At 44.1% G+C, this 27,791-nt stretch overlaps 1 protein-coding gene across 1 annotated transcript; it reads right to left on the reverse strand.

The window, feature by feature from the left end:
* Positions 1–490: 490 nt before the first annotated feature.
* Positions 491–27,772, reverse strand: MATCAP2 (microtubule associated tyrosine carboxypeptidase 2). Its single transcript, XM_054571269.1, has 7 exons — positions 27,529–27,772; positions 17,977–18,671; positions 9,251–9,394; positions 8,515–8,647; positions 7,725–8,030; positions 3,682–3,779; positions 491–872 (listed from the first exon to the last, which is right to left on the reverse strand). The coding sequence occupies exons 1-7, from the start codon at positions 27,551–27,553 to the stop codon at positions 711–713; spliced, it is 1,563 nt and encodes a 520-aa protein (XP_054427244.1). The 5' UTR covers positions 27,554–27,772; the 3' UTR covers positions 491–710.
* Between the last annotated feature and the right edge of the window lie 19 nt (positions 27,773–27,791).

The following is a 27,791-nucleotide window of genomic DNA, read 5'->3' on the forward strand; positions in this document are numbered from 1 at the left end:
GCCCACCCCGCCCCGCTGCTTTAATTTATGCAGATAAACCTCGCTGGAACTCTTACCTGGCATTTATATAAAGGATTAGCGGGGAAAGACCCTAAAACTTACTTAAAATTTTGAGAGGGTACACCATATGTTTCAGCAAATGAAGACAGAAATTAGTTAAGGGATAACGGGACAAAATGAGATAATTCCCTAATTTAGTTCCTAAAAACTGATAAGGTGAAATAACGTGTAAAATAAAGAACTAATGAAAACTTTTCAAATTGCCGGTCCCCTCCCTCGCCCGAACAACATCACTTAACACAAGAGACACGAGAAATCAGATACAGCTGGTTTTGAGGGCGTAATACACCTAGGGCTTCGGGGGAGGGCGACGGCCCCGCCCTGACGCCGCCGCCGCCCCGAGCCGGCCACACGCACCGGCGCAGCCTCCGCGGAAGCGGCCGGGCGCGCGCGCACCGACGCCCACGGCTCCGCGGAAGCGCCCCTCAGCGGCATTTCCCTCTGGCTCCGCGGAGAGTCGAAGGGAAACAGGTCCCCTTCCTTTGCAGCCTGTGGAAACCTCTTTGGGAAACGGTTTAGGGTTTGTACTTCACCTAAAACGTCCGCGGCATCCCGCCGATCGGCCTCCAGAAAACGCGCGTGAACGGTCGCTCCTCCTCTAGGAGGCGGCCGGCGCGCAGCCCGGTTCCGCTCGCCCGCGAGGGCGCCGGTCAGCAGACGAGCTCCCTCAGCTCGCGGTCCGTCAGCTCGTTCACCTCCATGATCTTCTCCAGCTGCTCCCGGTATCGCCGCTGGTCCTGCAGGAAGTGCGGGACCCGCGTGTTCTCCGTCGCCGCCAGCGCCTTTAGGCGATCCACGTCCTCGTAGGAGACCTGAGGAAAGGCAGCCGGCTCAGTTTGGAGTGGGCCCGCCAGTGGCATTTGGAAGGGCAGTTTCTTCCCCGGGTAGTAAGTGAAACTTAAGTATGTGGGCTGTTTTTCAAATTACTTTAATGCCTGCAAAGTAACAAAAGTAAGTGACTTCTTTCTCGTTACTCTGTTACGTAAGAATGTACTTCTCTGCCCCCTCGTACTATGACCAGATTTTTTAAAAAAGATGAAGTCAATATTTGATCTCTTGGACCTACTCAGTTTGTCTCAAAATTATACAATTAAACTTAATATATATGTCAGAGACTCTAAACCGAAACAAATCTGACTGTATCAAAGAATCAAGAAAATAGCTCAAATATAAATACCATATTAATAAATTAGAAAAATCAGCCCAATTATATATTGGATTCCTATTTCTATTTAACTTTAAAACTATAATGATTTCTTTTGTGTTAAATTCTCTTGCTTTTATTTTGAATTTTTGTATAAGTATTTAAAAAAATTTCCTACCTCTTTCATTTGCTTGTGTAAGAATCCAACGTTGACAAGTATTTTAAGTTCTATAAATTATCTTTGCAGTTTTAAAATATGGCTGACTTTATTTTTTTTTAAGATTTTATTTACTTTTAGGGGTAGGGGAGGGAGAGAGACGCCGACTGGCGGCCTCCCCCGCAGCTGGAGACCTGGCCGCCAGCCCCGCCTGTGCCCTGACCCGGAACTGAACCGGCGACCTTTCCTTTCGCTGGGCGGGTCTCAGTCCCCCGAGCCACACCAGACAGGGCATGGCTGACCTTAATCACTATTGTTTTCTGATCAATATTCTTCCTGATTCAGTCGGAAGACTCTAAATAGAGAAATCATGTTCATATTATATCTGTATTTTATTAAGTGTTTTAGTTATTATTAAAAGCATTTATTTCATTGAGTATTTACACCACTAAGTATAACGCAGATAGGTTTGTTGTTGACAGCAGTGTGGTTAGTAATTCTGAAACCATTCTCAGTTCATTACAGGAGAGAATGAGCAGATGGAGCAATGTTCTCCCCGTCAGAGGAGGGAGATACATGGGTGGAGTGGGAACGAAGGGGTGAAAGAACCCTGTTGATTTGAATTAAAATGCCCTCATAATTTAGAACACATATAACCTGCTCACTGAAAAGGTCTAGAAGCATCAGCATTCAGTAAAAATGAGCACACCTAGTGCTCATATCTTGTTTTCTAAACACCATTTCCACTAAAAAGAATCGAGGCTTTCGGGGAGAATTATCTAACCTCAGATTTGGATAGGAAAAGTGTAATGTGGGCTCAGAACATTTTATACTTTGTCAGAAAACATGAAGACTTTCTAAAACACAGGGGTAGCCACTGGAAGAGTTGAACAAAAAAGAATAGTACATAATAATACTACCAAAACAGACCTCTATTTTGCTACCACCGGTGTTGGAACTGATTTGGGCAAAGATCATCAGCGGCTATTAAAACCATTCCTTGAAAGGTTAAGAAACATTCATAGGTATCACCCCACAGACTGCTCTTCAATCAGGGGAAAGTCATAAAATTTATCAACAAAAAAGCACACAATCCAATTACTAAATAGGCAAAGGAACTGAATGAACAGTTTCCCAAGGAAGACAAGCCAATGGCCAGCAGATATATGAGAAGATGTTCAACTTCACCACCGATAAGGCAAACGCAAATCAAAACCACAGGGAGCTACCACCTCACACCTGTTAGAATGGCTGTCATCAATAAGACAAGAAATAAGACGTGTTCACAGGGTACGGAGGGACGGGAACCCTCACACACTGCTGGTGGGAACATAAGTTGGTGCAGCCACTGTGGAAAACGGCATGGAGGCTTCTCAGAAAATTAATAGAATTACTATGTGACCCAGCAATCCCTCTTTTGAGTATCTACCCGAAAAATTTGGAAACACTTAAAAATATATGCACCTCTATGTTCACTGTAGCATTATTTACAATAGACAAGACATGGAAACAACCTAAGTTTACCTTTAGGGATGGCTGGATAAAGAAGATGTGGTACATGTATAAAATGGAATGTACTCGGCCACAGAAAAAAAAATGAAATATTGCTGCTTGCAACAACAGAGGGATCTTCAGAGCGTCATGCTAAGTGGAGTAAGTCAGATGGAGGAGGACAAGAACCGGGTGGTTTCACTCACATGTGGGACATAAATGAATGAACAAACAAAACAAACTCATAGGCACAGACAACAGTAGGGTGGTTACCAAAGGGGCAGGGGTTTGGGGAGAATGAGGGTAAGGGGGTTGAATATATGGTGGTGGAAGGAGAATAGGCTCTGGGAGGTGGGCACCTGATAAGACTATGCAGACACTGTGTTATGAAGTTGTACACCTGAAATTTATATAACGGTATTAACTGATGTTACCCCAACACATGTAATTAAAAAATAAAGTGGAACTGGAAAAAAAGAAAATCACATGGTTATGTCAGCATGGCAGATACTGCTGATGTATTAGTGGGCAAGTGTTATATCTACAGGGTTCTTTAAAATGCTTGAGAGATAAAAAGATGTATATAAAAATAAAAATGAAACACTATAATATAGTCCCAAACATCCTACTCCTTTCTTCATCTCTTACTGTCCACAAAGAAATTTTGCTATTTCCTTAGTTTCTCTGACGCAGCCACATTCCATACCACCCCCAACCGCCGCCCCACCCCACCATCATCGCAGGAAGGAAACTTACTCCGCCCTCAGTCATGACAGCCTGGACCTGAGCCACGGGAGGTGCTGGCCAGGCGTGCCCCGGGGTGACTCACCTTCCCCAGGGCGGTCAGCAGGGGGAAGTCGATGGTCTGTCGGTGCCGGAGGATCCGCAGGATGCCGTCCAGGTACACCTGGTCTTTACTGAAGCAGCCTGGAGGAGCCATAACAGTGTTTACTGTCTGAGGTTCGAAAAGATCGCTAAGTAATTAGATACTACCCCATTGGCTTTACTGTAGGAATCGGTCCTGATTTAAGAAAGATATGTTCTAATTTGCCATGCTTGTTTTAATTTACTGTATCTTCATAACAAAATGTAAGGTCTTTGGAAGTACCAGGATACTATGCAGACCAGTAGTTTCCTTTTAAAACTGCCTTCTCTGGCTGGCATGGCTCAGGTGGTGGGGCGTCGTCTTGCAAAATGAAAGGTTGCCAGTTTGATCCCTGATCCGGGCACATGCCTAGGTTGCGGGCTCTGTGCTCTGCTCCCTGTCCGGATGCTTGCAGAAGGCAACCAGTTGTTTCTCTCCCTCTCTTTCTCCCTCCCTTCCCCTCTCTCTGAAATAAAATAATTTTTGTTTTTTAAAAAAAATGCCTTCTTCCCATATCCCCACTCCCTGTAATTAAAATAACATTTCCTATTATAAAGAAACACTGGTAATATAAACTGTATGACTCCTATAAATAGTTATCGCACCCTTACCCCGTGCCCCCACCATTGACTGTAACCTTAACTCCCATGATGCAATGCAGGCATTTGGGTGGGGAAAGCTGGGGGGAGATACCTGTAGAGCAGTTATCAGAAAGTGCTAGGTTTTTTTAAAATGAATACCCTTTACCCCATTAAAAATAACTATAGGAAAATAAAAAAATAAAAATAACTAGGTGGTTCTGATACTATTCTTCCCTATGAAAACAAAAATTTGGGTTGGATTTTAAAGAATATGTAGGTCTATAAAAAATGTGGACGAAGACATGATAGGTTGAACCAGCTCGTGAGATCTGAGCCTACTTTAAAAAGAGTGTTCCATTTTCAAAGAAAACCTTTCTCCCACCATGACATAATGTGTAAATTTTTAAGAATTTTTTTGCTCTATTAAGTGGACTAAAATCCTACCACATGGAGAGTCCTATAGCATGAAATTGTTCATTTTGTTAGATATGTTAACAGCATGGGGACTGTGAAAAACAAGTGGCTCTTCCCAGTTAAAGACGCACACTGAAGAACCTATGGGTAAAAAGCCACCTGTCTGGAACTGGCTTTAAAATGCTACAGGGAAACTTGGAGGGACTTGGCGGGACAGATGAAACACGTGGATAATTACTAAGACTGGGCAATATTTATGAGGGTTTGGCACATTCATTACTCTTGTACATATTTGAAATTTTCAGCAATCAAAAGTTTTTTTTAAGTGTATAACGAAAAAAGGGACTAGTGTAACCGTGGTGTGCCCCATGGGTGTCAAGGACAGAGTGAAAGCTGCGTGCATCTAAGTACAAGGACCCAAGTACAGGCAGGCAGACTCCCCTGACCTGAACAGCCTGGACCAGCTTTGCACGCCTGCTTCCTGTCTGTCTGGTCCTGGCTCACACACACCACGCTTTCCAGTGACACCAGCACGGGAATGACAGGTGAGCGTGGGCTGCGCTGACGACATCACCACCACACACTTGGGCAAGTAGTTCCAAGCCCCAAATAAATTGTTTTAAATACTTCTAGAAGAAAACTTGTTGATATACTGAATTAATCTTAAAGTCAAAACAACTTTAAATGAACATTTCCTAATCCCTATGCTTTTTCCCAAAGGCATTTTGTACTGCCTTATAATCTACTTCTTACTGCGTTAAAAAAAAAAAAATCAAAGCCCTTGGGGGGCAAACTGAATCTTAAAGCTGCTGACAAACTTTGAAGCTCTCGCTCAGAGCAGCATGATCCTTAGAGCTGGAGCTCGTGTGAGGGCAACACACTGTGACTGTGCTTCTTGCCTCTGTTTTCTGTAGAAAAATAGTAACAAAGTGCCAGAAATCCCCAGGGAAATGAACAGATTTCAGGCAAAGACCGCTGATGGATGCAAACACCATTTGATGAAACTGTTGGAAAATGGTATTTTCACAGCAACTATCACCTTATAGACCACTCAATAATTAAAAAGGGGAAAAGGAAAACATACTTTTACAAAAGAAAGAGCTCACAATCCCCACCTTGAACAAGAATGAGAGTCACCACCTCCAACAGTGAAACAATCTGCCATTAGGTGGCTCCTGATATGCTCCAATATCACACTTGTAATATTCTTGTTGAAATATTTATTCTGGATCTAATCATGGGGAAACACCCAAACGTGTCCAGATAGTGGGCATTCCATAACAACAGTGGCCTGACCTTTCAAAAACAAGTCACTGTCATGAAAACCAAAAAGGTGTTAAGATGTTCCATATTAAAAGAGGCTAAAGAGACATAACCACCAAAAGTAATGCATGAACTGTGACTGGGTCTAGCTTGTCTTTAAACAGCCATAAAGGACATTTTGTGATAGCTGGGGAAGTCTAACTATCATATGTGTATTAGTTGATACTGCCGAATTAATGCTCACTTTCTTAAGTGTGATAATGATATTGTGTTGGGGAGAATTTTTTTTTTCCTTAAGAGATGTATGCTCAAGTTTTTAGGAATGAAATGTCAAGTGTACAATTTACTTTTAAAAAGTCACAGAGCATTACATTAAGAAAGTGAACAGACAATCCACAGAAATGGGGGAAAAGTACTTGTAAATCATGTATCCAACAAGAGATTCACATCTGGAGCATACAAAGAACTCTAAAACCCCAATAACAGAAAGAAAATCAATTTAAAAATGAGCAAAAGATCTGGGCACACTAAAAGATGCTCAACTTTATTCGTTTTCAGAGGATGGCTATAAAGACAAAAAGAAGACAAGAGTTGAGAAGGTTGTGGAGAAACTGGAACCCTCATTCCCTGCTAGGGGGACGTAAAATGGTGCAGCCACTGTGGTAAACAGTTCCTCAAAAGGTTAAACATGGAGCTACCATTTGACCCAGAAATTCCACTTCTAGTTATTTACCCAAAAGAATTAAAAACATAAACTTGTACACAAACATTCATAGCAGCCTTATTCACAATAGCCAAAAAGTACAAACAACCCAAATTTCCAAAAACTGGTGAATGGATAAATTGTCAAATCCATGCAACTGAATATTATTCAGCAATAGAAAGTACTGAAATACTGATACAAGCTACATACAATATGGATGAAACTTTAGAATATTATGGTAAGTCAAAGAAGCCAGTCACAAAAAAATGACTTATTACCTGATTCCACCTACATGAAATGTCCAAAACAGTCACACCTATAGAAGTAGAATAACGGCTACTTCAAGCTGGGGAGAGGGAATGGAGAATGATTACTATGGGATGCAGGTTTCTTTTCGGGTGATGAAAACACTCTGGAATTAGGAATCAGTGATGGCTGCACGACTCTATGATTATTCTAAAAACCGCTGAACTGTACGTTTCAAACAGGTGAATTGTATGTTATATGAATATCTCAGTAAAGCTGCCTTTTTTAGACTTGTTAAAAATTTTATTTATTTTTAGAGAGGGGGAAGGGAGGGTGGAAGATAGGAAGAGAAATATCAATGTGTGGTTGCCTCTCGTGCTCCCCACTGGGGACCTGGCCTGCAACCCAACCCTGTGCCCTGACTGGGAATCAAACCAGCGACCCTTTGGTTTACAATCCACGAAGCCACACCAGCCAGGGCAGTAAAGCTGTTTTTAAAGTCAGAGAGAGAAACAAAAACATGGCAAAACGTTAGTAATTGGTGAATCTAGAAGAAGGATAGGTGAGTGTTCATTCTATCTTTATTTCTATATTTCTGTTGGTCTGAAATTTTTCAAGATGAGATGGAAAAAAATATTAGCTAACAAAATGTGGTTTGGGAAAACCAGCACTGACCTTAAGTAACAAAGGTTCAATTTTTCATCGGTAAGTGAACTCTCTGCTTGGAGAATTAGGATGTAACCAAAATCAATCAACAACAACCCACAAAGTCAGAAGACCTCCAGTCAGGGGACACTCACCTGGTTGGGAAGTGTCCGTCCAGCCCCTCTTGGCTCGCACACAGTAATCCCATCTTGTGTTGGGGTCCTTGACAAACTTCCCGATGTCCTCGAAGAGCTCGCAGAATGACATGTGGCCAGCTTGGTAAACGGTGTAGTAGAGGAGGGCGGCCCTCCACAGAAAGGGGTCTTTCCTGAACAGGACACTGTGGATGCTGGCCAGGCCCTCCTCTGTGGGGTTGTTCGGCTTCAGCTCGTGTTTTTTACGGCCCGTCCAGCTGTTCCACGGCTGCTGGAGGTTGTTAATACCTCGAAAATAATGTGTGCCTATCGGGAGGGGGGTGCATGAAAACAAGAAACGCCATTCTCATCTTCCTTCCCAAGGAAGATTGTACCAACAGCTCTAAAACCAAGCCTTTTGGTTTGAAGGAGTGCACTGCCTTCCGAAGGCTCACATGTCTCAGTAGAAGAAGTATAACTTCTATAGCAGCTTATTTTTTTTTAAAGGGAAGAATCATAGACTTGATATTGGAAAAGAATCTCAGAGATCACGTAGTTCAATTCCTTCAGTTTAAGGTCCACGGCCTGAAATCCCCAGGGGTTAAATGAGTTCCTAAGCTTAAGGCAGCTACACAGTGCCCTAAAAATCCAACCTGAAATGACACAGCTCATTGTAGCTTTAGTTCAAGTGAAACCTAACAACTTCACTACTTTTTGCCAAACACCGCTAAGAAAACCCCACTGTAAAAGAACACTTCTGTGAAGCTGATCCCTGATATTATGAATGAAGAGCAGAGAAGGGTGCCCCTACCTATTTCATGCCTCAGCATTCCCTCCAGCCAGTGCTCACGTGCAGTGGAAACATTGATGGTCAGCGTCGGACACCCATTGACCACCGTCATCGAAGCACGGGACAGCAGGTCTTCGGTGAGGTGAACTACAATCTAAGGAGCAACAGGAAATGTACACACACACACGCACAAAGTAAAGGTAGGGGACACCAATGGCCCCGTAAGTGAACACTTTTTCCTTCTGTTTGCACCACCCCGAATCTCCCAGAAACCAAGATGAAGAAACACAGGGCCAGTCACCTGACCCCCCGATTGTGAGCCGGTGGGAACTCCCAGGCCTCGGTGGAACGAAAGGAAGCAGACAGCTCTGCTGGGAAGGCAGAGGGCTGGCTGCCTCTGCTGTGCTCTGTCCCTGCCAGAACGGCGCACGAGGAGGTGCAGAGCAGAGGCGGGCTCACTGCTGGGCCAGTGCCTCTCTCAAGGCTGAACGCCGGCAGCTGGCTGTTAAGAGGAGGGGCTGCTGGAGCCTCGTTAACAATTTCCCACAAGCTACACAGAAATGGTAGTGGGAAAAAAAAAGGCACTAAACCCAATTCAACCCAATGGGAAAGGAGATGTACAGTACTTAGAAATCTGGGTGACTGATTTAAGGAGCTAACCAGGGTTGGAGAAACCAAACCCACAGCCAACAGCACGCGGCACTGCAGAGGGGCTTCGGGCCCATGGGGGGGTCTCGCGCGCCCTCGGGGCCCGCACCTCGCCCATGCAGCCTTCTTTCACCATGTACTTCCTGACGTGGCTCCAGATCCGCGGCTTCGACAGCAGGCTGCCACCCGTGGCCTGTTCAAATTTTTCATAACTCCCATATTTCTGTAAAGTCAGCTCCATAATATTGATGGACTGTAAAAGAGAATGAAAGCAAAGTTCTTTATTACTTCGAGATGAGTAATAAGCCAGTTACATTCCTGTTTATCATGACCTGTTTCAGTATGACACAGGTTTCCAAATGGAAATGCAACTGAAGCACATCTTTCTAATCATACACAGCCTTCTCTCATTGTCACAAATGTTTACAAACATGTGTGCAGCTACAAACACTGCTTCCTGTGTTCGCTTCCCTCTGACACAGATGACCCACTGCTGTGCGGTCTACGGCCAAACAACCAGAGACGGCATGACCCACTGCCAGGTCCACCCGAGGTAACTGAAAACGTATATCCACACAAAAAGGTGTACACACGAGCTCACAGCAGCAGCATTCATAACAGCCAAAAAGAAGAAACAACCCAAATGTCTACCAGCTGGTAAAAGAATAAAATGCACTATATACATACATGGAATATTATTCAACAACAAACAGCACTGATACATCCTACAGTATAAATTAATCTTGAAAACATTATGCTAAGTAAAAGACGCTTGTTACAAAGGACCACATATTGTATGATTTCATTTATCTGAAATTTCCAGAAGAGGCAAATCCACAGAAAAAGAGAGACTGGGGGTGGCCTAGGGCTGGGATGATGAAGGGAAATGGTGAGTCATTGCCAATGGGTATAGGGTTTCTTTTGGGGGTGATGAAATATCCTAGGATTTGGTAGTGTTGATGGTCATATAATTATAAACATACTGAAAATTACCGATTGTACACTTTAGATGGGTGAACCGTAGGGCATGAGAATTTTGTCTTAATAAATCTGTCACTTAAACAGTAGTAGTAGTCAAATAGCACTATGTAACATTTAAACCACTAACCCAGAAAATGAAGAATCTCTGTAAAAAATGTTCAGCACTGTCTTGGATAAAACAAACTTCCGGAAAAACCTCAACTTTCTGCTGAAAGATCTGCTTTCGGTCTCCTTGCTGGTTCAGTTTACTGTTTAGCACTTCAGAAATCTGACCGTCCTCATGGGCCACTTCCACAGTCATGTGCTAAAAACTATCTCCCTTCTCACTGCGGCTTCCGCTCAGTGGGCAGCCGCAGGCAATGGGGACACTGAGACGGTAGGAGACTGGGCCAGGTCGCAGCCTAGAAGTCAGGAGATCTGGGTTCACGCTAGCGCCCTGCCATGTACTGACTGTGAGGTCTTAGGTACGTCATTTACCTTTCTCAGGTTTAGTTTCTTCACTGGCAAAGTGGAGATGAAAATCTTTGCCCTATTTACCTCACAGGGTTGCTGTGAGGACAAAATTATATATTGAGACAGAAAAACAGAGAGGAGGGAGGGGGAGAGAAAGATCTCGAGACTGCGAATATGCTTTGTAACCTGTTTCCCACATAACTGTGTACGGGCTGGGTTCTAATTTTCGAATTTAAGATAGTTGGTGTGACCTCCATCCAGTCCCAACCCTCCCTCCGTTCCTCCCCTTTAGAGTAAACTCTACCATCTAGTGCTCGCTGCCCCGCAAAATACGGCGTGGCCCCCGGGAGGCCCCTGAGCCCTTTTCTCCAGCCCGTGCTTTCCAGACTGTGTCCTGGGGGAGGGAGGCTGACGAAATAACATTGTTTAAAGGGGTCCATGGCCAAGTGTGTCGGGACAATACTGGATTAAACAAAGGTAGAGAAGACTCTTCCAAGTCTTTATCATACTATGGGTGGTGAATCTTGGAAATGAATATGATATTTTGTGTTTTCCAACTTAAACGGCCCGCTCTCTCACGCAGTAATGCTTAATTTAGTAAGTGAGGTGCATGCACATAAACATACATCTTTCTGGTACTTTGAGGTTCTCAGCATGAAAAGCAGAATTCCAAATACTGAATACATTTGTCAGTGGAGGCTTCTGCTTCTGAGCAGAGCACGAGGCATGTGAACATTGTGGTTACTCAATCAGATCGTGAGGCCTCCCTGTAAGTGATGGGGTCCTAGAGGCAGGGCCACCCACTCAGACCTCTCGAGCTGCAAGCAGAGGCCACTGTGTAAAGCTGCTGAGTGGGAGACGTCTGGGAGAAGCGGCGCAAAATCATCTCTATATTCCAGTGTTTAAAAAAAAACCCACTGTACTGACCCCCAAAAAACATACATGCAGGCTGAACACGACCCTTGGACCAAAATCTGGATCCGTTGTTTACACAGGGCTTTACTAAATTCCTAGAATCCCATCAATAAGGACCCTGCATTCATTCATTCATTCATTCATTCATCCATCACTATGGCCAGCTTCTTTGTGCCATTCATTGCTACTTTTGTTCCCTGTTATGTTTTAGAATCTAAATCCCTGTCCAACCATTAGACTGGCAGAGACGACATATAAACCAACAGTATTTAGTAATGCTTTTATGTAGGAAAGGTTAAGGTGTTGTGAGATCACAGAGAAAGGTAAATACCAGTGGGGGACTAGAGGAAACAAGAGGGCATTCCAGGCAAAAAGGAATGGTATCGTCCAAAGCTCATACAAAGCAAAGAAAGTGCAATACAGAGTTCTGGGGTAGACAGGCACGCAGGAACTCATTTATTTATTGCCAGGAACTGGGCAAAGTTTGGGGACTAGCTGAAATAAACAAAATACACACTATCAAAGAGGTCAATCTAGTGGTGAAGACGAAAAAAAATAAGGATGGTCACAGTATCATAAATGCTATGACAGGTCACCTGCACAAGACACCGCGGGCACACAGAGCTGGCCCTGGGAATATAAGCATGAGCCAGATCACGGAGGAGGGAAGGCCCACAGACCAGGCTCAGGCCGTTGGGCTGTGCGCCCTGAGTGGTGAGGAGCCCAGAAGTTTTTCAGGAAGGGAAGTGACGTGATCAGGTCTGTGCCTTAGAAAGACACCCCTAGTGGTGTGGAGAGCGGGGGAGACCAAAGCCAAAGTACTTTTGCCAGTAATTCAGTTTTCTATAAAACAGACTGCAGACTATGGCCAGATTATAGTACAAAGAACAAAAATATTCCCCAAAATCATATTCTCCACAAGCAGAACCCAGGAAATAAACAGATCTGAGACACCAAGTCTGCCTTCAATGAAGGAATGAGCAAAGCTACCCAGGACACAGGGAGATGCGCCTGAGGCCCCATCTGCTCGCCATCTGCACATGTGCGTCAGGCTGGGGGCTGGAGGCAGGGACTCGCCTGGGAAGGTGAGCAGGAAACTGCCGCCAGGAGGGACGTTTATAAACAGCTTATGCTGCAGAGTCTTCCTTCACCAGCTACAAGAACTAAAGCAGACATTCAGGCTGTTTTGTAGAAAAGACACCGTTCAGATAAGAACCCGAGAATGCACTTCAGCAAGTTTTCAAAGGCAAGTCCACAAAGTGTCCTTTCAGTGAGTCATCAAGGTCGTGCCTTCTTCCAAGGACAGCAGACAATCTGATGGTGTGTCTCCACCTCTGACTGTAAGAAAATCTTCCTTGCTAGTTGGGTTAAGAAATAGCCCCACTTCTCCAATCTAATACACAGAATTACTTTGGAATGTATAAAACTCACAGCACTCTTTTGAAAAATCTCGTATCTTTAGGATAGCTGTGAAAGATTTGATTTTGCGAAGCAGAAAACTGTGTCACCTGGGGAGGGGTACAATTTAAAGAAGGCTGGCTTTGTCCTGCTCTATTTTTCTTAAGGCTTTATTTATTTATTTTTAGAGAGAGGGGAAGGGAGGGAGAGAAACATCCATGTGTGAGAGGAACATCGACTGGTTGTCTCTCACATGTGCCCAACTGGGGACCTGGTCCATGACCCAGGCATGTGCCCCAATGGGGAACTGAACTAGCGACCTTTCAGTTCGCAGGCCGGTGCTCAATCCACGGAGACACACCATCCATGGCTGTCCTGCTCTTTATTGTGTGGACAACTCGCGGTCTACCAAGGTAAAACAAAATCAATGCTTAGACAACTGAATGTTAGCCTTAAGGAAATTTCTTGTCACGACATCCTGCTATCAGTGAAGGCATGTGATTCCCAACTAAGCTGTTTCTATCAAAAACAAAAAAAAATGAACACACCTTGCTTTAGAATATGACATAATTTTATGTACTTATTATGCATGTGTTTTAATACAACAATGAATTACCTATTCCACTTATGCTATAAACAAACTCTCAAAGCAGGACATTGTTTTCCATGGACCGTATTTCAAGTCATTATGTTACACTTATCATTGGTCCCAGTAAAGCAGAATTTGTGTTGAACAGATCTGGTGAATAAGAGGTGGCCAACTGGCAACCCAAGGCATGAAGGTAGCCCACAGACATGTTTCCTTTGGTCTGAACAGCCTTTGTTTGTTTAATTGAATTAGCTGTCAACATTTACAAACTGGAAGACTTCATATGAAATTCAGATACCTGCACTTCTCTTGAATATCATGAAGATAAGACCCAAGTGGTAGCTCAAATTAACTGCTGTTTGGTTTCCAGTTTTCTACTTTGCCCAGCCAGCTCTCCATAATCATTTATGACCCTGTCTAGGTCCTTAGGAGCGTCTGAGTCTGTGACTCTTCAGTACCCTAACCTAACATACAGCTTGCTGATGGGATCAAGAAAAATCAGAAGGTATTTCAGATGAACATGATGCAGTTGGTCCATCTAGGCACTTCCTTTGAACGCCAGAACTCTGCAATGAAAGCCCAATGCCACGCCGTAGAATGCTGCTGTTACGCTCTCCCAGCGCAGGGAAAGGCTGCTGCCCAAGTCAGAGTCCTTTCCTTTCCACGTTTTAAAGGTCTCTGAGGGTTTACAGTAACTCTACTAAGTCACCCTTGATGGTATGGAGCCATTTAACTTCCATTAACTTTAAGCGATGAAGAAAATTTCAGGACACTATCATTATGCAAGCACAACTGTGTTATTTCAGTTGAGTGCTCTAGAATGTGTCAATGCCTAGTAATATCCTAATTCTGAAATAATCTGGTTGTGATGGAAATGGCTTTTTCTGAGACATCAAATACCTTAAAAAAAAATCCAGCTGTTTCTTGCATCTTTCTTTCTCGGCCCACATCGTAACCATACTGTTTGGCTCATGGACATATCATTTTAAGAAATCAAGAATATGTCACTCTTAAAGTTTTATTATTATTAAAGACAGTATGTTTGTATCCCATACAGTTATGACATTTTTATATTTTATAAAAACATTTTGTGCTTTTGAGATGTTTTGCTGCCACACCCGGGCATCTCTCCCAGCGCCTGCAAGTCTCCTGCATCTGCCTGCCTCCACCCCGACCCCTCACTGCTTAGCCCTCCTCCTTCTGAACTGCATCTCCCCCCGAGGCCACGGTGCACACTGCCTGGGACCAAAGCAAAGGTTCAAAGAGCTTCCTTCTTTATCAACAATGCAGTAGTTTATTTTCTCTTAGATGTTTAATTTTAAACAGCACTTCCCTCGACAATCTCCTTTCCACGTCATCGTTGGTGGCTTTTCTCTGTTGCTGTGTTTGCTTGCATTACTGCGTTTACAACTCACTACTGACCCCAGCGACTTCCTCACAGCTCATGGGGCCCTTGCGACAACTGTCCTGGGGATGGAGCAGGGATTAATCTGAGCTAATCCGCACAGAGAGTTCCTTCCATTCATATGGGTAATCAAAACCTAAGTATACTGGCAAATAATTACTTCGAAAACTATATAGGCTTAGGAATAGGATAACACTGAATATACTACACTTCATTGCAGCAGGAATTTTGGAAAGCTGTTTTCAATTATCTTGTTTCATTTGAAGATACTTAAGTAATTTTGTTTTATCCTCTTGTCAATTCTGGACCGTGCACATGCCCGTGAAGCAGAGGAAAGAGGCGGCCTGCACTGGCGAGTGCCGCGGTGACATACACAGGTCTGCGGGTGGGAGCGGCAATGAGAGGGGTGCTTCTGCCTCGTCCCCTGGCAGAGTCAGGGCACGGGGATGGGGACGGGGATCAGCCGCCGCAATACTATGGAAAACACCTGTGGGGAGCCCCGTGTTGGACTTTTTCACACACTTGCTCGGTGGGTAGACCGGTAGCCAGCTCTGACCCGGCCACTGCTCCCCCGGCGCTGACTGTCGCTGAGGCCTGGGCGGCTGCAGCGGCAGCTGAAGGTTGGGGTGGGCGCTGCGCCAGGGAGACCGCGCCTTTACCGCCTCTCGCTTCTGTCTTGTTCACCATCTGCTTTGTATAAGCAGGGGTCTCAGGCCGCTGAGATTCGTCCCGGGGCTGCCTGGGATGGGCAGCCACTGGGAAAGCAGGGAAGAAAGCGCTGGCGGACACTTTACTTTTTGGAGCACCACCAAGGGTCTGCTGCCGACCCCTGGCCCTGGGCAGCGTGCCGCGCTCCCTCATCCCACACCCGGTCCCCGCAGTCCACAGCCACGGAGAAGGGGCGGTTTTAGTTTCCCTCACGGGTAAACATACCCGAGGTTGGGGAGCTGGAGACCCCCAAGGCTGCCTACCATGCAGAGGAGGGTTCCACAGGCCCCCTGGAGTTACTGTGCAGCCCTGCCGCCCACGCGGGACACCACGTGCCCCGTCCAGGGTTCCTTCGGAGGAGCCGACCTCCTGGACCAGGAAAACCGAGCCCCATAACCGCTCGACACCACCAGCACACCAACGGGGACGACTGCGCCTGGCACAGCCTGGTGTCGCCATGGCGGGCCTGCCTGCACCCGGGAGGTTCCCACTGTGCTGCCACCTGTGCCCTGCAGAGGACCGTGTCCGCTCCAGCAGGAGCACACACTGCCTGCCTTCGAAGCGTGCAGATCCAGAGACTCGGGAGCCCGCGGGCTGGGGGGCCAAGGCCTCGGGGGCGCAGGCTGCTTGGCCCTCCTGGCCCCCCACGCAGCGCATGCCTGAGCCCTGACGCTGGCCCCGCAGCCGCTGCTTCAGCCTCTCAGCTGGGGAGGGAAGACGTCCGACATCATATGCTAATTCCCTGCGATGCCGGGTAGGGATTTAAGCATCTATGGAGGCCTTGCTCAGATCAGCCTCCTTTATTTGATTAAAGTGGGTTGAACAGGACATTTGGCGTTTGTTGAGAGCATTCTCCCAAATGGTGGCTCGTGAATTACAGGCCAGCTAGGACTGCTGGTGCTACTTAGAAGTCTCAAGCAACCCCAAAACAGGTTTTATCTCCCAAGCTGGAATTGGGTTAAAATACAGATTGCAGAGTCACAGGGCAAGCAGTCGATTCTCAATCAGCAGGGCTGCTGACGCCTCCTAATTGCCTCCCAGAGAAGCGAGAGAGACTTCCTTTGGTTTCCCAGTGGGAAACCTCACCCTGCTGGCAGGGTTGGGGGCGGATTCCAAATTAAAAAGGTCTGGGGAATAAATCTCAGCCATTACTTTCAGTGCGAAGGAGGGAAACAAACAAACAGCTTTTTAATAATTATCATAAATTTTAAATAAGTGAAATCTTTGTTCAATCAACTGTAATTTCCACCAAAAAAATTCACAAAATTGCCAAAATAGAAATAAAAACAATAGCTGACTTTTTAAACTAATCTTTAGCACAGACTTAGTACCTTTAAATAAAAAGTGATTACCCGTTTAAAAACAGAGATGCAGTAGGTTTCTTCTGGCAAAGAAGAATCAATAGCAATATTAAATTTACTTTAATCTTAAAATAAGCTTTAACTGATGGTTTAAAAAGATGGGTCGCCGTCCATATCATTTATAATAACACAAAAGCTGCTGGCCACAAATCCAAAGACTGTATTATAACAGAAGTGCTGAAACAGGGCACGCCCCGCAGCGGGTGGGGCCACGCAGCGCTGCCGAGCCAGCCGAAAAAGGGCCGTCCTCACAAAGCCCAGCAGGACCCGATGCCTTGTATTATACAGCCTGTCCAAAGTTACCTTAAGCAAACGAAGTCTGCCTTTGTGATCTCAGCGCTATGCCCTGCAAGTAAACATCAGCCTATTTCCCCTCAAAACCTTAGGTAGATTTTGAAGTGTATTGCATAAAACTATGTGCTACGTGCCTGCATTGAGCAATCTGGAAAGTGTAGCTCATATCATTCACACATGGTTTGCTGAACTTGAAGATAACTTTTAAATTTTCATTATGTTCTTCTTGAAATGAGTGCCTACATATTTACCTGATGATGATAAACTATGTTAGTAAAGCACTAAAAGTTCACGGGCGACTGCCAAGCCTGAGGCCCCGAGATGCCCACGGGGGCCGGAGCAAGCTGGGAACGAAACACGACAAGGAGACCAAGAGGCGGCCCGCTTCGCATAAGACACTCAGACCCCAACAGAACGGGCCAGGGGTCTGTAGCCCCCAAACGAAAGCTTGGAACAAGGCTCTGAAGCTTTTTCCTAATAAAGTGTCTTCCTGCCACAAAGGCTATAAAACAGATTCTTTACAGAGTTTGATTAACGCAAAGCAGTTTACCAAAAGGCTAGCACTTATCTGGAAATTTCTTGGCACATGGATGCATGCCCTGGGTGGAAGTTAACTATACCATGCAAACAATTAGAATGTTTTTAAAGTCTTTTTTTTCCTTTTTATAAGATTGCAAATAACTGTTTTAGCTACATAAACATGAAACACCGCTACGGAAGAAGCATTTTACCTGCTTGAGAAACCGGTCGGACACGTGGCTGTGCCTGGCTAACACGCCGGGCAAAGACGGGTTGGCGTATTCAAACTGAGGGTTGTAGGTGTAGTCAGACCTGAAGAATCTCAGCTTTTCCTTCTCCAAATTGGTGGGCTTTATAGCGGTCAATATACAAAATTTCTTTCCAGAAAAGTCATCTCCTTTTTCAAAGCTTCTAGACAGCTGTGGCTGTGGCTGCAGCTTTGGCTTTGGAAGAGTGGAGAAATGGCGTCGCTTGACCTTAGGCTTAGGTGGCAGGAGTATGCTGTTCCCTGTAACAGAGATATCACAAGTGAACTTTGCAGGACTTGACACTGCACTAGTGACAAAAATCGCAGGCTGCCTTTCCAGGCAGCACCAGGTACCTGTGCCCGCCCCAGGCACAGGGTTTTTCATCTTGCGAAGATCTTTACTGCGAGAAGAGCTAGGAGTCTTGCTGGGTTTTCTACATCGTTTGGAGTACGTAGAGGATGACTGCTTTTGTGAATGATGCTTTTTCTCCTCTTTGCTCTGTAGGAGGACATTGTAGCTACTGGTTCCAGTGGTGAAAATGTCCTTTAGTATTCCGGGAGGTAAACGCGAGCCGCTTCTTTTGCTGTCAATGATCAAGGACTCCTCTGCACTGAGAACAGACTTCTTAGCCAGTTCTTGCTCAGGCCAGTGAAGCTTTTCTGTGTTAGTAAACAAAATCAAAACAAAAGAAATAACAAAGATGCCAGATGAAGCCAACTGCTTATTACATGAAAAGTATTCCAAAGGTTCTGTAAACTTTATAATTTTGCGTCTTTAGAAAAGATGTTTTAAGTATTAAAAGGATATATCACTAAACTTTGGGCATGCTAAACAAGGTCACTTCTATTTGAGTGTTTATATGCTAAATTACCTATAAAAGTCCACAGCTTCAAACCATTTAGCTGATCAACACTTAATATAGATGTGAGATAACACACACAAATAATCTGAATATTCAACTCTACCAAAGAATGTGGATTTCATAAAAGGATACAGTTTTCAATAGTATTACCAACATCAAAGTAAAATCCAAGGCACTTTCAAAGCCAATACAATCTTGAAATCTGACAGTTTATATAAAATGACCATCGGTAAAGGAAGGCTAACATTGCCTTATTGATCTCAAAAAGCACTTTTAAGATTAAATAAATGATATGTGTGTGTTCAAGCATCTTCTAGTAATGCCATTCAATATTAATTGGTTGATTTTCTTAATTCTAGGCTATAGGTTAAGATGAAAGAAAGTCAAGGTATTTTTCTTGCCATGTCTGAAAAAGATTGTAATTACTATTATATAGATACCAGTGTTATCAAATAGCAAATTAAGAGAGGTCGACTTCGTGTTTAGATCTCACAAGCGGTTTAAATAAATAAGGATCCTTTGATATACTGCTGCTCATGTGCTGCTTTGAGACTTGATTTGCGCGCTTCCATTACAGAAATACATGGAAAACTACTAATTGGGCACTGGCTCTAACATCTGTACCAATACATTGTTGCTGCCTTCAACGAGTTTCTAACCTGGCTCTGAAGGCAAGGCGGTCCTATGGAGATCTGAATAATAATACAAGGTACAATAGTAGAAGTTTAAATGTGAAAAACAAAAGCTATAGCCTAGACTTCAGACAAGGAAGAGAGCAATGTGAAGAGAAACAGATGAGGAGATTTCAGGTATACCCCCCCCCTTAAGAGCTTTAAGATTCAATTCTAAACTCACAAAGTGTCTGAGTTTGACTTAAATCCTGCTTCCCTGAACTAGACTCCAGCTAGAGTCCAAACTGTAACTCGGATCAAGTCTGCTCATAAACCTATGCTGAATCCTTTCTGCAAGTGCGACATATTATGATACTCCACTAGTTCTCTTTTCCAAGTCTCATGGACCATTTTGCCTCTAGCCCTCAACCTTTGGCCCCTACTACTGAGGCAAGTTCAACGCTAACTGACTTGGCCTGCCTTGCCAAGAAAGAGACCATTTATTTTATTTCCATTTTTTGAAAACTACTCATTCACATACATCTGTCATTCACTCATTCAAGATTACAAGTTCAGCGGTCCTTTCCACAATAAGTAGTAATAAATAATAACGACAACAACGGCAGCCACCATGTGTTGGCACACTTACACGAGTGTGGGATTTCACCCAAAACTATGTGTCATATCACACCTCAGAGAAGCTAAGTAATTGGCTCCAGGTTATATGGCAAGCAAGTAATAAACAGCAAACTGTGACTTGAATACAGGTGTGTCTGGTTGCAGAGTCCACGCTCATTCTCCTATGTGTGGTCATTCATTCAGTTGCCAACAGACATTCAGTAGTAAATTGGCTACATACACAGAACACAGCAGCCCAGGGAGATGCGGCGATGTGAATAACCAATGTAGTAAGACAGATACCAGGACCACGTTTGCGTCTTCTCCTTCTTCCCAGCGTTTAGCGTGGTGTCTGGCAGCCGCTCAGTAAAGGCACATTGAATGAGCGGCACGGTCTATGCCGTTCTCCAACTGCTGTGCATGCACTCGGAGTAACAGTTCTGGGACCATTTCTTATTTACACGAGGAGATCACTGCACAAGCAGAATTATAACAGGGAAGACCCTAAACCAATGGTTCTCAACCAGAGGCAGTTCTGCCCCCCAGGGGACAACTGGCAATGTCTGGAGACATTTTGGTGTCACCACTAGGGAGGGCCCCGGCAGCACCTTGTGGGTAGAGGTGAGAGACGATATTGAACATCCTTCCATGCACAGGGCAGCTCCTACAACAAAATCATCCATCTAAAATAGTGCCAAGGTAGAGACATAAGTTTAAATGTTAAGTTTTTAAAGCCCAGAAGTCAAAGGGTTGAGCGTAAAGAAACAGTACGAGGTCAAAAGTAAATAATAATAATCAGTATATGTAAGGTACTTACAAGTCCTTCTACTTAATATTTTCTAGGCCAACATGTGAAATTTGAATTCTGGGTGTCTAAAAGATAAAATAACATGCAGGAGTTAAAATAAGATGTCTACTACCTATCCCACCTGAGAGGCGAGAGGTAGGAGCTAGACTGCACAGGGTCATGTTGAAGGCTGATCGCACAAAGAGGCCATTCAATGCATGGTTAAGACCAGCCAAAAATAAACAGAACAAGCAAAACTTTCACTGCGGGTAGGCGGGCTCGGCGAACGCAGGCCAGGGAGCTCCAGGTCCCAGGCTGCGCCCCGGTGCCCACGGGCAGTGTCGACGTCCTGAAAGACCAGAGGTGACAGCGAAAGGAAGACTGAAATGCACGTGGAAAGGGAAACGGCAGAAGAACTGAGACGAGAACAAGGGTATCACAATCCCAGAGACGTCGGTGAGGACTAGGCAGGGCCAGGGAGGTAGGAGGAGGTGGCCAGCTTTTCTCATTGGGTCTTCACAAGGAGAAGCAGGGAAAGGACCTCAAATTAAAGTCAGTGAACAAAATTACTCGGAGGAATTCCTGATTTTCATGAGTTATTACACTTATGTAGGGTTGATTTTTTTACATGACAGATACCAGGACCAGTCAAAGTAAAAATGCTTTCTTTGGTTCCCAAGACTCGGCAGCTCTATGACCAAAGAGGTGAGCTCACAGAGTTCTGTTCTGTCATCAAGCACCACAGACCTCTCAGTTCATCATTTAATCCCATCTAGAACAACTTACACTTCAGGATACTTTTAAAAAGTCCAAAACCATCTGCCAAAACCCTCAAGGAGGAGGAGGCGCCGGGAGAGAGGTGACAGCTTGCGACAGAACCCCTCCCCAGGAGGTGCCGCCTCCATTTCAGTTCACTCGCTGATCCCCTCCCTGGGAGGCTGAGCCGCAGTCCTTCCCAAGCTCCCTCTCGGGGAGCTCGGGTCCGGAGGGCCCATGGTGTTTTCCTTTAACAAATGCCAGTGCTGTCGGAGACTGCTCTCCCACGGAGCCCCTCGCCGTGGGGCAGGGCGTCCTTCCCTCGCTCTCACAAGAAGGGTACAAATTCATCCCTCACTGTCGCCACCCTAATCTTATTTTCAGTTGTATGAAAAGTGAGAACGTGAAAGTTTTTTTGTCACTTTACTACTAAGAAAAAAATGATGTTTAAGCCTGGATAAGGACATAAGAAAAGCTCAGTAAAGAAGGTTTCATTGAAGAACATCCTATTCTAACTCCTTGTTCCTGAAAAAATCAAAACTTTTTTTTAAGTGTGAGCAGACCTCTTTGGGGGAAGAGTAACTCATCTTCCCTCCGAAGAGTAATAAGGTAACTAAAAAGTCATACTTTCTCATGTTAAAAGGCACTCTATTTTAGCCATCAGCAAGTTGCTTCACTGGAGCCTTGGAGTAAGTGAAAATAACCTGCTGATCAAAGAACTTACACAGAATCCCAGCGTGATTACCCACACTGAGGACAAGAGGGGAATATTACATTAAAACTGATACTCAGTACATTCCCACAGCTAGGTGACTAGACTGAAGTCACCACCACAATGAAAGCTCCGTTTGTATCTGGAACAGCAGCGAAGGGCAGCAGGACTCCTGGCTCCCCTCCCGCTTTCTCGGTGACCTCCCTGTAACAGGAGCCGGATTGTGGGGCCCATCAGGCCGCCTGGGCCTCCTCCGAAGGACTGGGGAGTGGGGAGCGCTGCTCCCGAAACTGTCAGCGTTTCATAGCTGTGAATAGGTGAGGTTTCACAGGGCTCACGAGGTCCCGGACTGAAGGGAGGCTACATCACCAGAAACAAAACCGAGTGGAAAATACCACTCAACCAATTTTGACCCACAAGGGGGCAATTCTATGTGGTTCGCTAATAGTTACGAAACTGGAGAACCTGGTATAATTTTACACCACAAAACAATAGGTTGCTTGATTACGAACAGAGGGAAACTCAAAACAAAACAAAATGGTCCCTGAATAAGATAAACACTTTTATGGAGTAGTTTAAAACTCCAATGATATAATATCAATCAACAGTAGAAAAGATGACTAAATTGTGGTGTGTTTATACAACAGAATAGTATATTGCAAGGAAAAAGAACAAACTGATGTTGCAAGCAACAATATAGATCAATCTCACAGGCAATATTGAGCAAACAAAACCATAAGAGCACATACTGTATAATTCCATTTATATGCAGTTCCAAAACAGGCAAAACTAATTTATGACATTAGAATCAGAACAATGGCTACCTTTGAGTGAGGGATTATAACCTAGGGAGAGGTACCAGGGGGAGGGCTAGAGACGCTCTATGTCTTGTTCTGGATAGTGGTTATATATGGACAAATTCCTCAGGCTACACACCTAAGACTTGTGTGTCTTAATGAATATAAGTTGCACCGTGATTGTTTCAATGGTTTATTAAAAATTAGTATCCTTGGAAACATACTCATTGCCCAACTGTCTGCATTACCATCGAGAAGCTATTAATTATATCATCGCTAAATTCATCAGCCCCCGCTATAGTTTCTTAACTGTAAGTTAAGAAAACAAGAGATGGGAAAATGCTGCTATTATAATTCAGGAACTGAGAAACCCAACTGTATTTCAGGATTCCCAAAAATGCTACCGTTCCGGCTAGGAGGACCCCAGTGTTACCCTATCAGTAACAATGATTCTTCACAATGGGACACTGTTGGGTTTTGGTTAGAAGCTATTGTATGTTATTTTTTACAGTTAGAAATATTCAGAGTATTCTATAATGCCAGAAAATGATGGTTGGGGTAAAAGAAACAGCATTAAACACTGTCTAAAACAAAGGTGAATGTGCCAGAAAACACACTTCCCCCTGGTTTTCCACTTAGGATGAAAACAGAACCACACTGCCTGAGGTCCCTGCACAGCGTCCGCGATCAGCCCACTCGCGCTTCCCTTCACTTGTCGGTCCCTCCCACTCTCTGCTCTCCAGACACAGCCCCTCTTCACTGTCTGTCCCATTGTTTGGGGACTTCTTCCCTCCCCTCTCTGTTGGGTTAATTTCCACTCATCCTTCCATTCAACCATGACTTGTTCAGCAAAGCTTCTCTGGGAGGTTCTGGAAAGCACGCGCCACGGCCACGGTTTTACACCTGCTGGTAGGATGGCCTTCCCCGACACTGGAATTGCACGGTCCAGTGTGGCAGGCATCTATCTGTGTCTGTCTTTGCTCACTGCTCTGCTTATGGAAAGATGGCCAGAGGGTAGCAAAGGGAAGAGAATATCTGAGAGGAGAGAAAGGATACAAGATTTGAATGCTGAGGATTGAGAAACAAATTGAACCAGGACAGCATAAAAAATGAAACAGCTAGTGATGTTGAAGACGAGCTTTAATGGCAGGCACCTACTACGGTGACAGAGCAAACAGGAGCTTTGGGCCAGAGTGTATTCATCCTGAAGGCCAAACCCTGACCTTAAGAAGACTTTGGTCTCCAGTATTTTTAAACATTCACCTTTGTTGCAAAGGAGCTTTATTTCGAGAGGACTCATTAATCATTTCTTATATCACATACCAAAAAAATGGGCAGTAAGAAATCATAAATTAACATAATCTTATATGGTTTCTGACAGCACTTTTCCACTCGTTGAATGAGCTAAATGTCTTCCTTTTTATTTTGAAAACAACAATTTTATAGTACAATATGATCTTTCCAGACCAAAATGTATAGGCTTGCCTGTGATAAAAACTTAAAAGACACTACCTTGAGTAAACTATCAGACCATGTACCACGGCTGTCCAATGAGATCTTCCTGTTGAATTGCATGGCTTAAATCAGTGTACAGTCATTGTAACAGTGTTGTGACTTTCAAGTGGTTGAGAACATGGGTTTGGGAGGGAGCTCCTCTGATCTGAACCTTGACTATTTATCAGGAACTGTGACCTTAACCAAGTTATGGAATTTGTGCTGTGGTTTCTTATCTGTGAAATGGGATAATAAACTACATACATCATAGTATGGGTTCGAGGAACAAAAAAATTATTATATGTTAAGTTGCTGAGAACAGTGCTGGGTTGTACAATAGTAAGCAGCCTATGTTAACGATTGGTATCGTTATTACATTCAGTATTACATTCAGCTCCTATAGAAATACTCCATGAAAAAATATAAATGGAAAAATATTTAGAATCATTAAATTTAGATTTCCAGGGTAAATTTAACATTAGGTAATTAATTCTACATTCTAGAACCAACATTTTGTGGCTTTAGTATAATAAACTATCTTCTTTTAAAATGATACGAAAAAGGCATAGGAACCTTTTCTGACTTGATTTCATTTTAAACAGCATATATAGCATACACATCTTCCCTATTTTAGTTCTCCAATCAGCAGTTACACCAGGATGTTATATTTAGATTATATTAAATCATGACCAGTATGTCAAAAGTAGGTGAGATATTATATAGGAAATGATTTCAGAAACAATTGCTTCAGTCCTGAAATTAAAAAACAATCAGTTTGTTCTATATTTATAGCTATTTTAAAGCTGGGGGGGGAAGGACACATTTCCATCAATATTCTCACCACAAATAACTAAGATCTGCTAACCAGAAGAACAGGGGCTTCTTCAGGATCAATGAATAGTGAGGGGATAGTGGGGGGGGGGGGCATGTTTTCAGCTAAATTCTCTGCATGAAGCTCCTGGCTGTCCCGATGGGACTTTCTGATACAGCAAGGAAATGCTGGGCACGGGCTGCTGGAACTACCATTTCAACTAGTCAAGTGCTCTATAAAAAAAAGTGGAAAAACTATTTTGAAAAACCACCTGGTCAATGATTTTTAAAGAAATTGTAAATGTGAGGCTTGAATTGTCTCAAATGGTCATTTGAATTTTTAATATACTCTAGAAATTCACAGCCAAATTATCTATCTCAAGGTAGTCAGCATGCAGAGTTGGATACGTATATTGCCTTTAAATTATGGGAAGGGAGCTGAGGTGAGAGGAGAGTGTCTACTGTTTTATAAAGCATCTCTCTTCAAACTTCCAGTTCTTCATACCACAAAAAAACCCAGGAGATCCACTTCGTGTTGCTGACTAGTTGGTCAGAACATTCACTTTCTAATACTATCATACTTGTGTTCTGTCTCTGGGATGATTGTTATGCTTTGGGGAAATTATTTTAATTGATTTTACTTCTAAATCATTATCTTTACTTCTAAGTCATTTTCTTTGACAGGATCTAACTGTATAAGGCTGAGGTTCTCAAAGGTGGAGGTGTTGGTAGTGTGATTTTGTCCTTAAGGGGACATTTGACAATGTCTGGAGACATTTTTGGTTGTCACAAGGGGAGGGTATCGCTCCTGGCACCTAGTGGATAGAGGCCAGGGATGCTGTTAAATGTTCTACAATGCACAGAACAGGCCTCCACAACAAAGTATTATCTATTAATTCAATGTTAACGGTGCCAAGGCCAAGACACTTGCTGCAAGACAAAAAGCTGGTAGGGTATTTTAAAGTAACTTTCAACATTCTCATTGTATTTTAAGCTAGAACAGCATTTATATGAAATCACATTTTAAAAAATATCCAATGCCAATTTAAGTGTCTCTTAGATCTTACATCCTGTTGTCATAGTTGTCTATGCTTCCTGTCAACAATGAAATAAATCACAGCAATGTTATGACTGAAGAAAATCAGCTCCATATTTCATGGAACATGAACTAAAATAGTATAAGGTTAAGATCATAAATATTTGGAAAGGAATTTAGTTTAACAATTTAAAAAATTCACAGAAAAAAATGGCCTATTAGGTACTGCAATGCCTTAAATGTAAAAAATTCTGGCTTTATTTTGACACTAGGGTTAGAATTAGTCATTTCCTTTTATTTTGTTGTTCTTCATCTTAATGCTGGACACGAGCTCTCCTTGCAGAAACGTTATGCAGAATCAAATGCTCGGAACATAGCCTAAAAAATTATTCTAATATTGTGTAAGATAATTTTTAATGATTAATATTCACAGTTGTTTTTATTTTAAATAATGAAGTCAAGTAAACTTTCTGACCTGGGGTCTGAACACCCATTTTTTTACACTTGGTATAGTACATACCAAAGTGACCTATTAAAAATATCAACTCAAAACGTCCTACTGACGTTTTGATAAAAGCATATATACAAATAAATAGTATAGATACTGATATATCAGATGTGTTCTTTTGGTTAGCTCTGATATGAACTCTAGAAAATTAGATCCTGAAATATTACAACGTCCATACCTAATATGTTTGCAAATAGAATTTAACAATGCGTGTGAGACTGTACATTTGTAGGGCCAGTAATCTGTGTATTAGGAGTCCCTTCGCTGGATTCCACAGCAAGGGCTTACTGATACAGGCGACAAAAGGAAAAAGGGCCGTTTTCCCCGTTCCGGACAGGTTCGCCGAGCACCTCCGGCCACGCAGGGTCCCGGGCGCCAGGTGGAGCGCCAGCGCGCGGAGTCCGCATCTACCGTTACCTCGGCCTCGGCCATCAGGACCCCGGCCCGCCCCGCACCCACCGCAAACGGCAGGGCAGACCCGGGCGACCCCCGCCAGCCCAGGGGCCAGCCCTTCCCGGCACTCACCAGTAACGCGAATGGACTCCAGCATCGTCCAGCCGGCGCTGCGGGCGGTGGGCTCCGCGGGCGCGGGGGGCGAGAGCCGGGAGGGCCGCCTCCAGCCTCCGGCCCGGGCCTCGGAGACGAGGGTGCGGGGAGGGTGCTGTCGGCGACCTAGGACAGGGTAAGGCGGGTAAAGACAGACAGAGATGCGGACAGACGGCGGTGAGCTGCGCTCGCTCCAGCACGCCGGAGACTGAAGCTGCAACAGCAGCCCTTCGGAGGGTAGC

Source organism: Pteronotus mesoamericanus, unplaced genomic scaffold, assembly GCF_021234165.1.
Source record: "Pteronotus mesoamericanus isolate MK-2021 breed Mesoamerican mustached bat unplaced genomic scaffold, CSHL_Meso_final contig_220, whole genome shotgun sequence".
Lineage (NCBI taxonomy): Eukaryota > Metazoa > Chordata > Mammalia > Chiroptera > Mormoopidae > Pteronotus > Pteronotus mesoamericanus.

Excerpts from the sequence above, each read along its gene's own strand:
- MATCAP2 (XM_054571269.1), bottom strand. The coding sequence starts at position 27,553 with ATGCTGGAGTCCATTCGCGTTACTG. Across the intron at positions 18,672-27,528 it reads GGAGTCCATTCGCGTTACTG|AAAAGCTTCACTGGCCTGAG; the intron begins GTGAGTGCCGGG and ends TTACTAACACAG. Across the intron at positions 3,780-7,724 it reads GACGGACACTTCCCAACCAG|GCTGCTTCAGTAAAGACCAG; the intron begins GTGAGTGTCCCC and ends TGGCTCCTCCAG.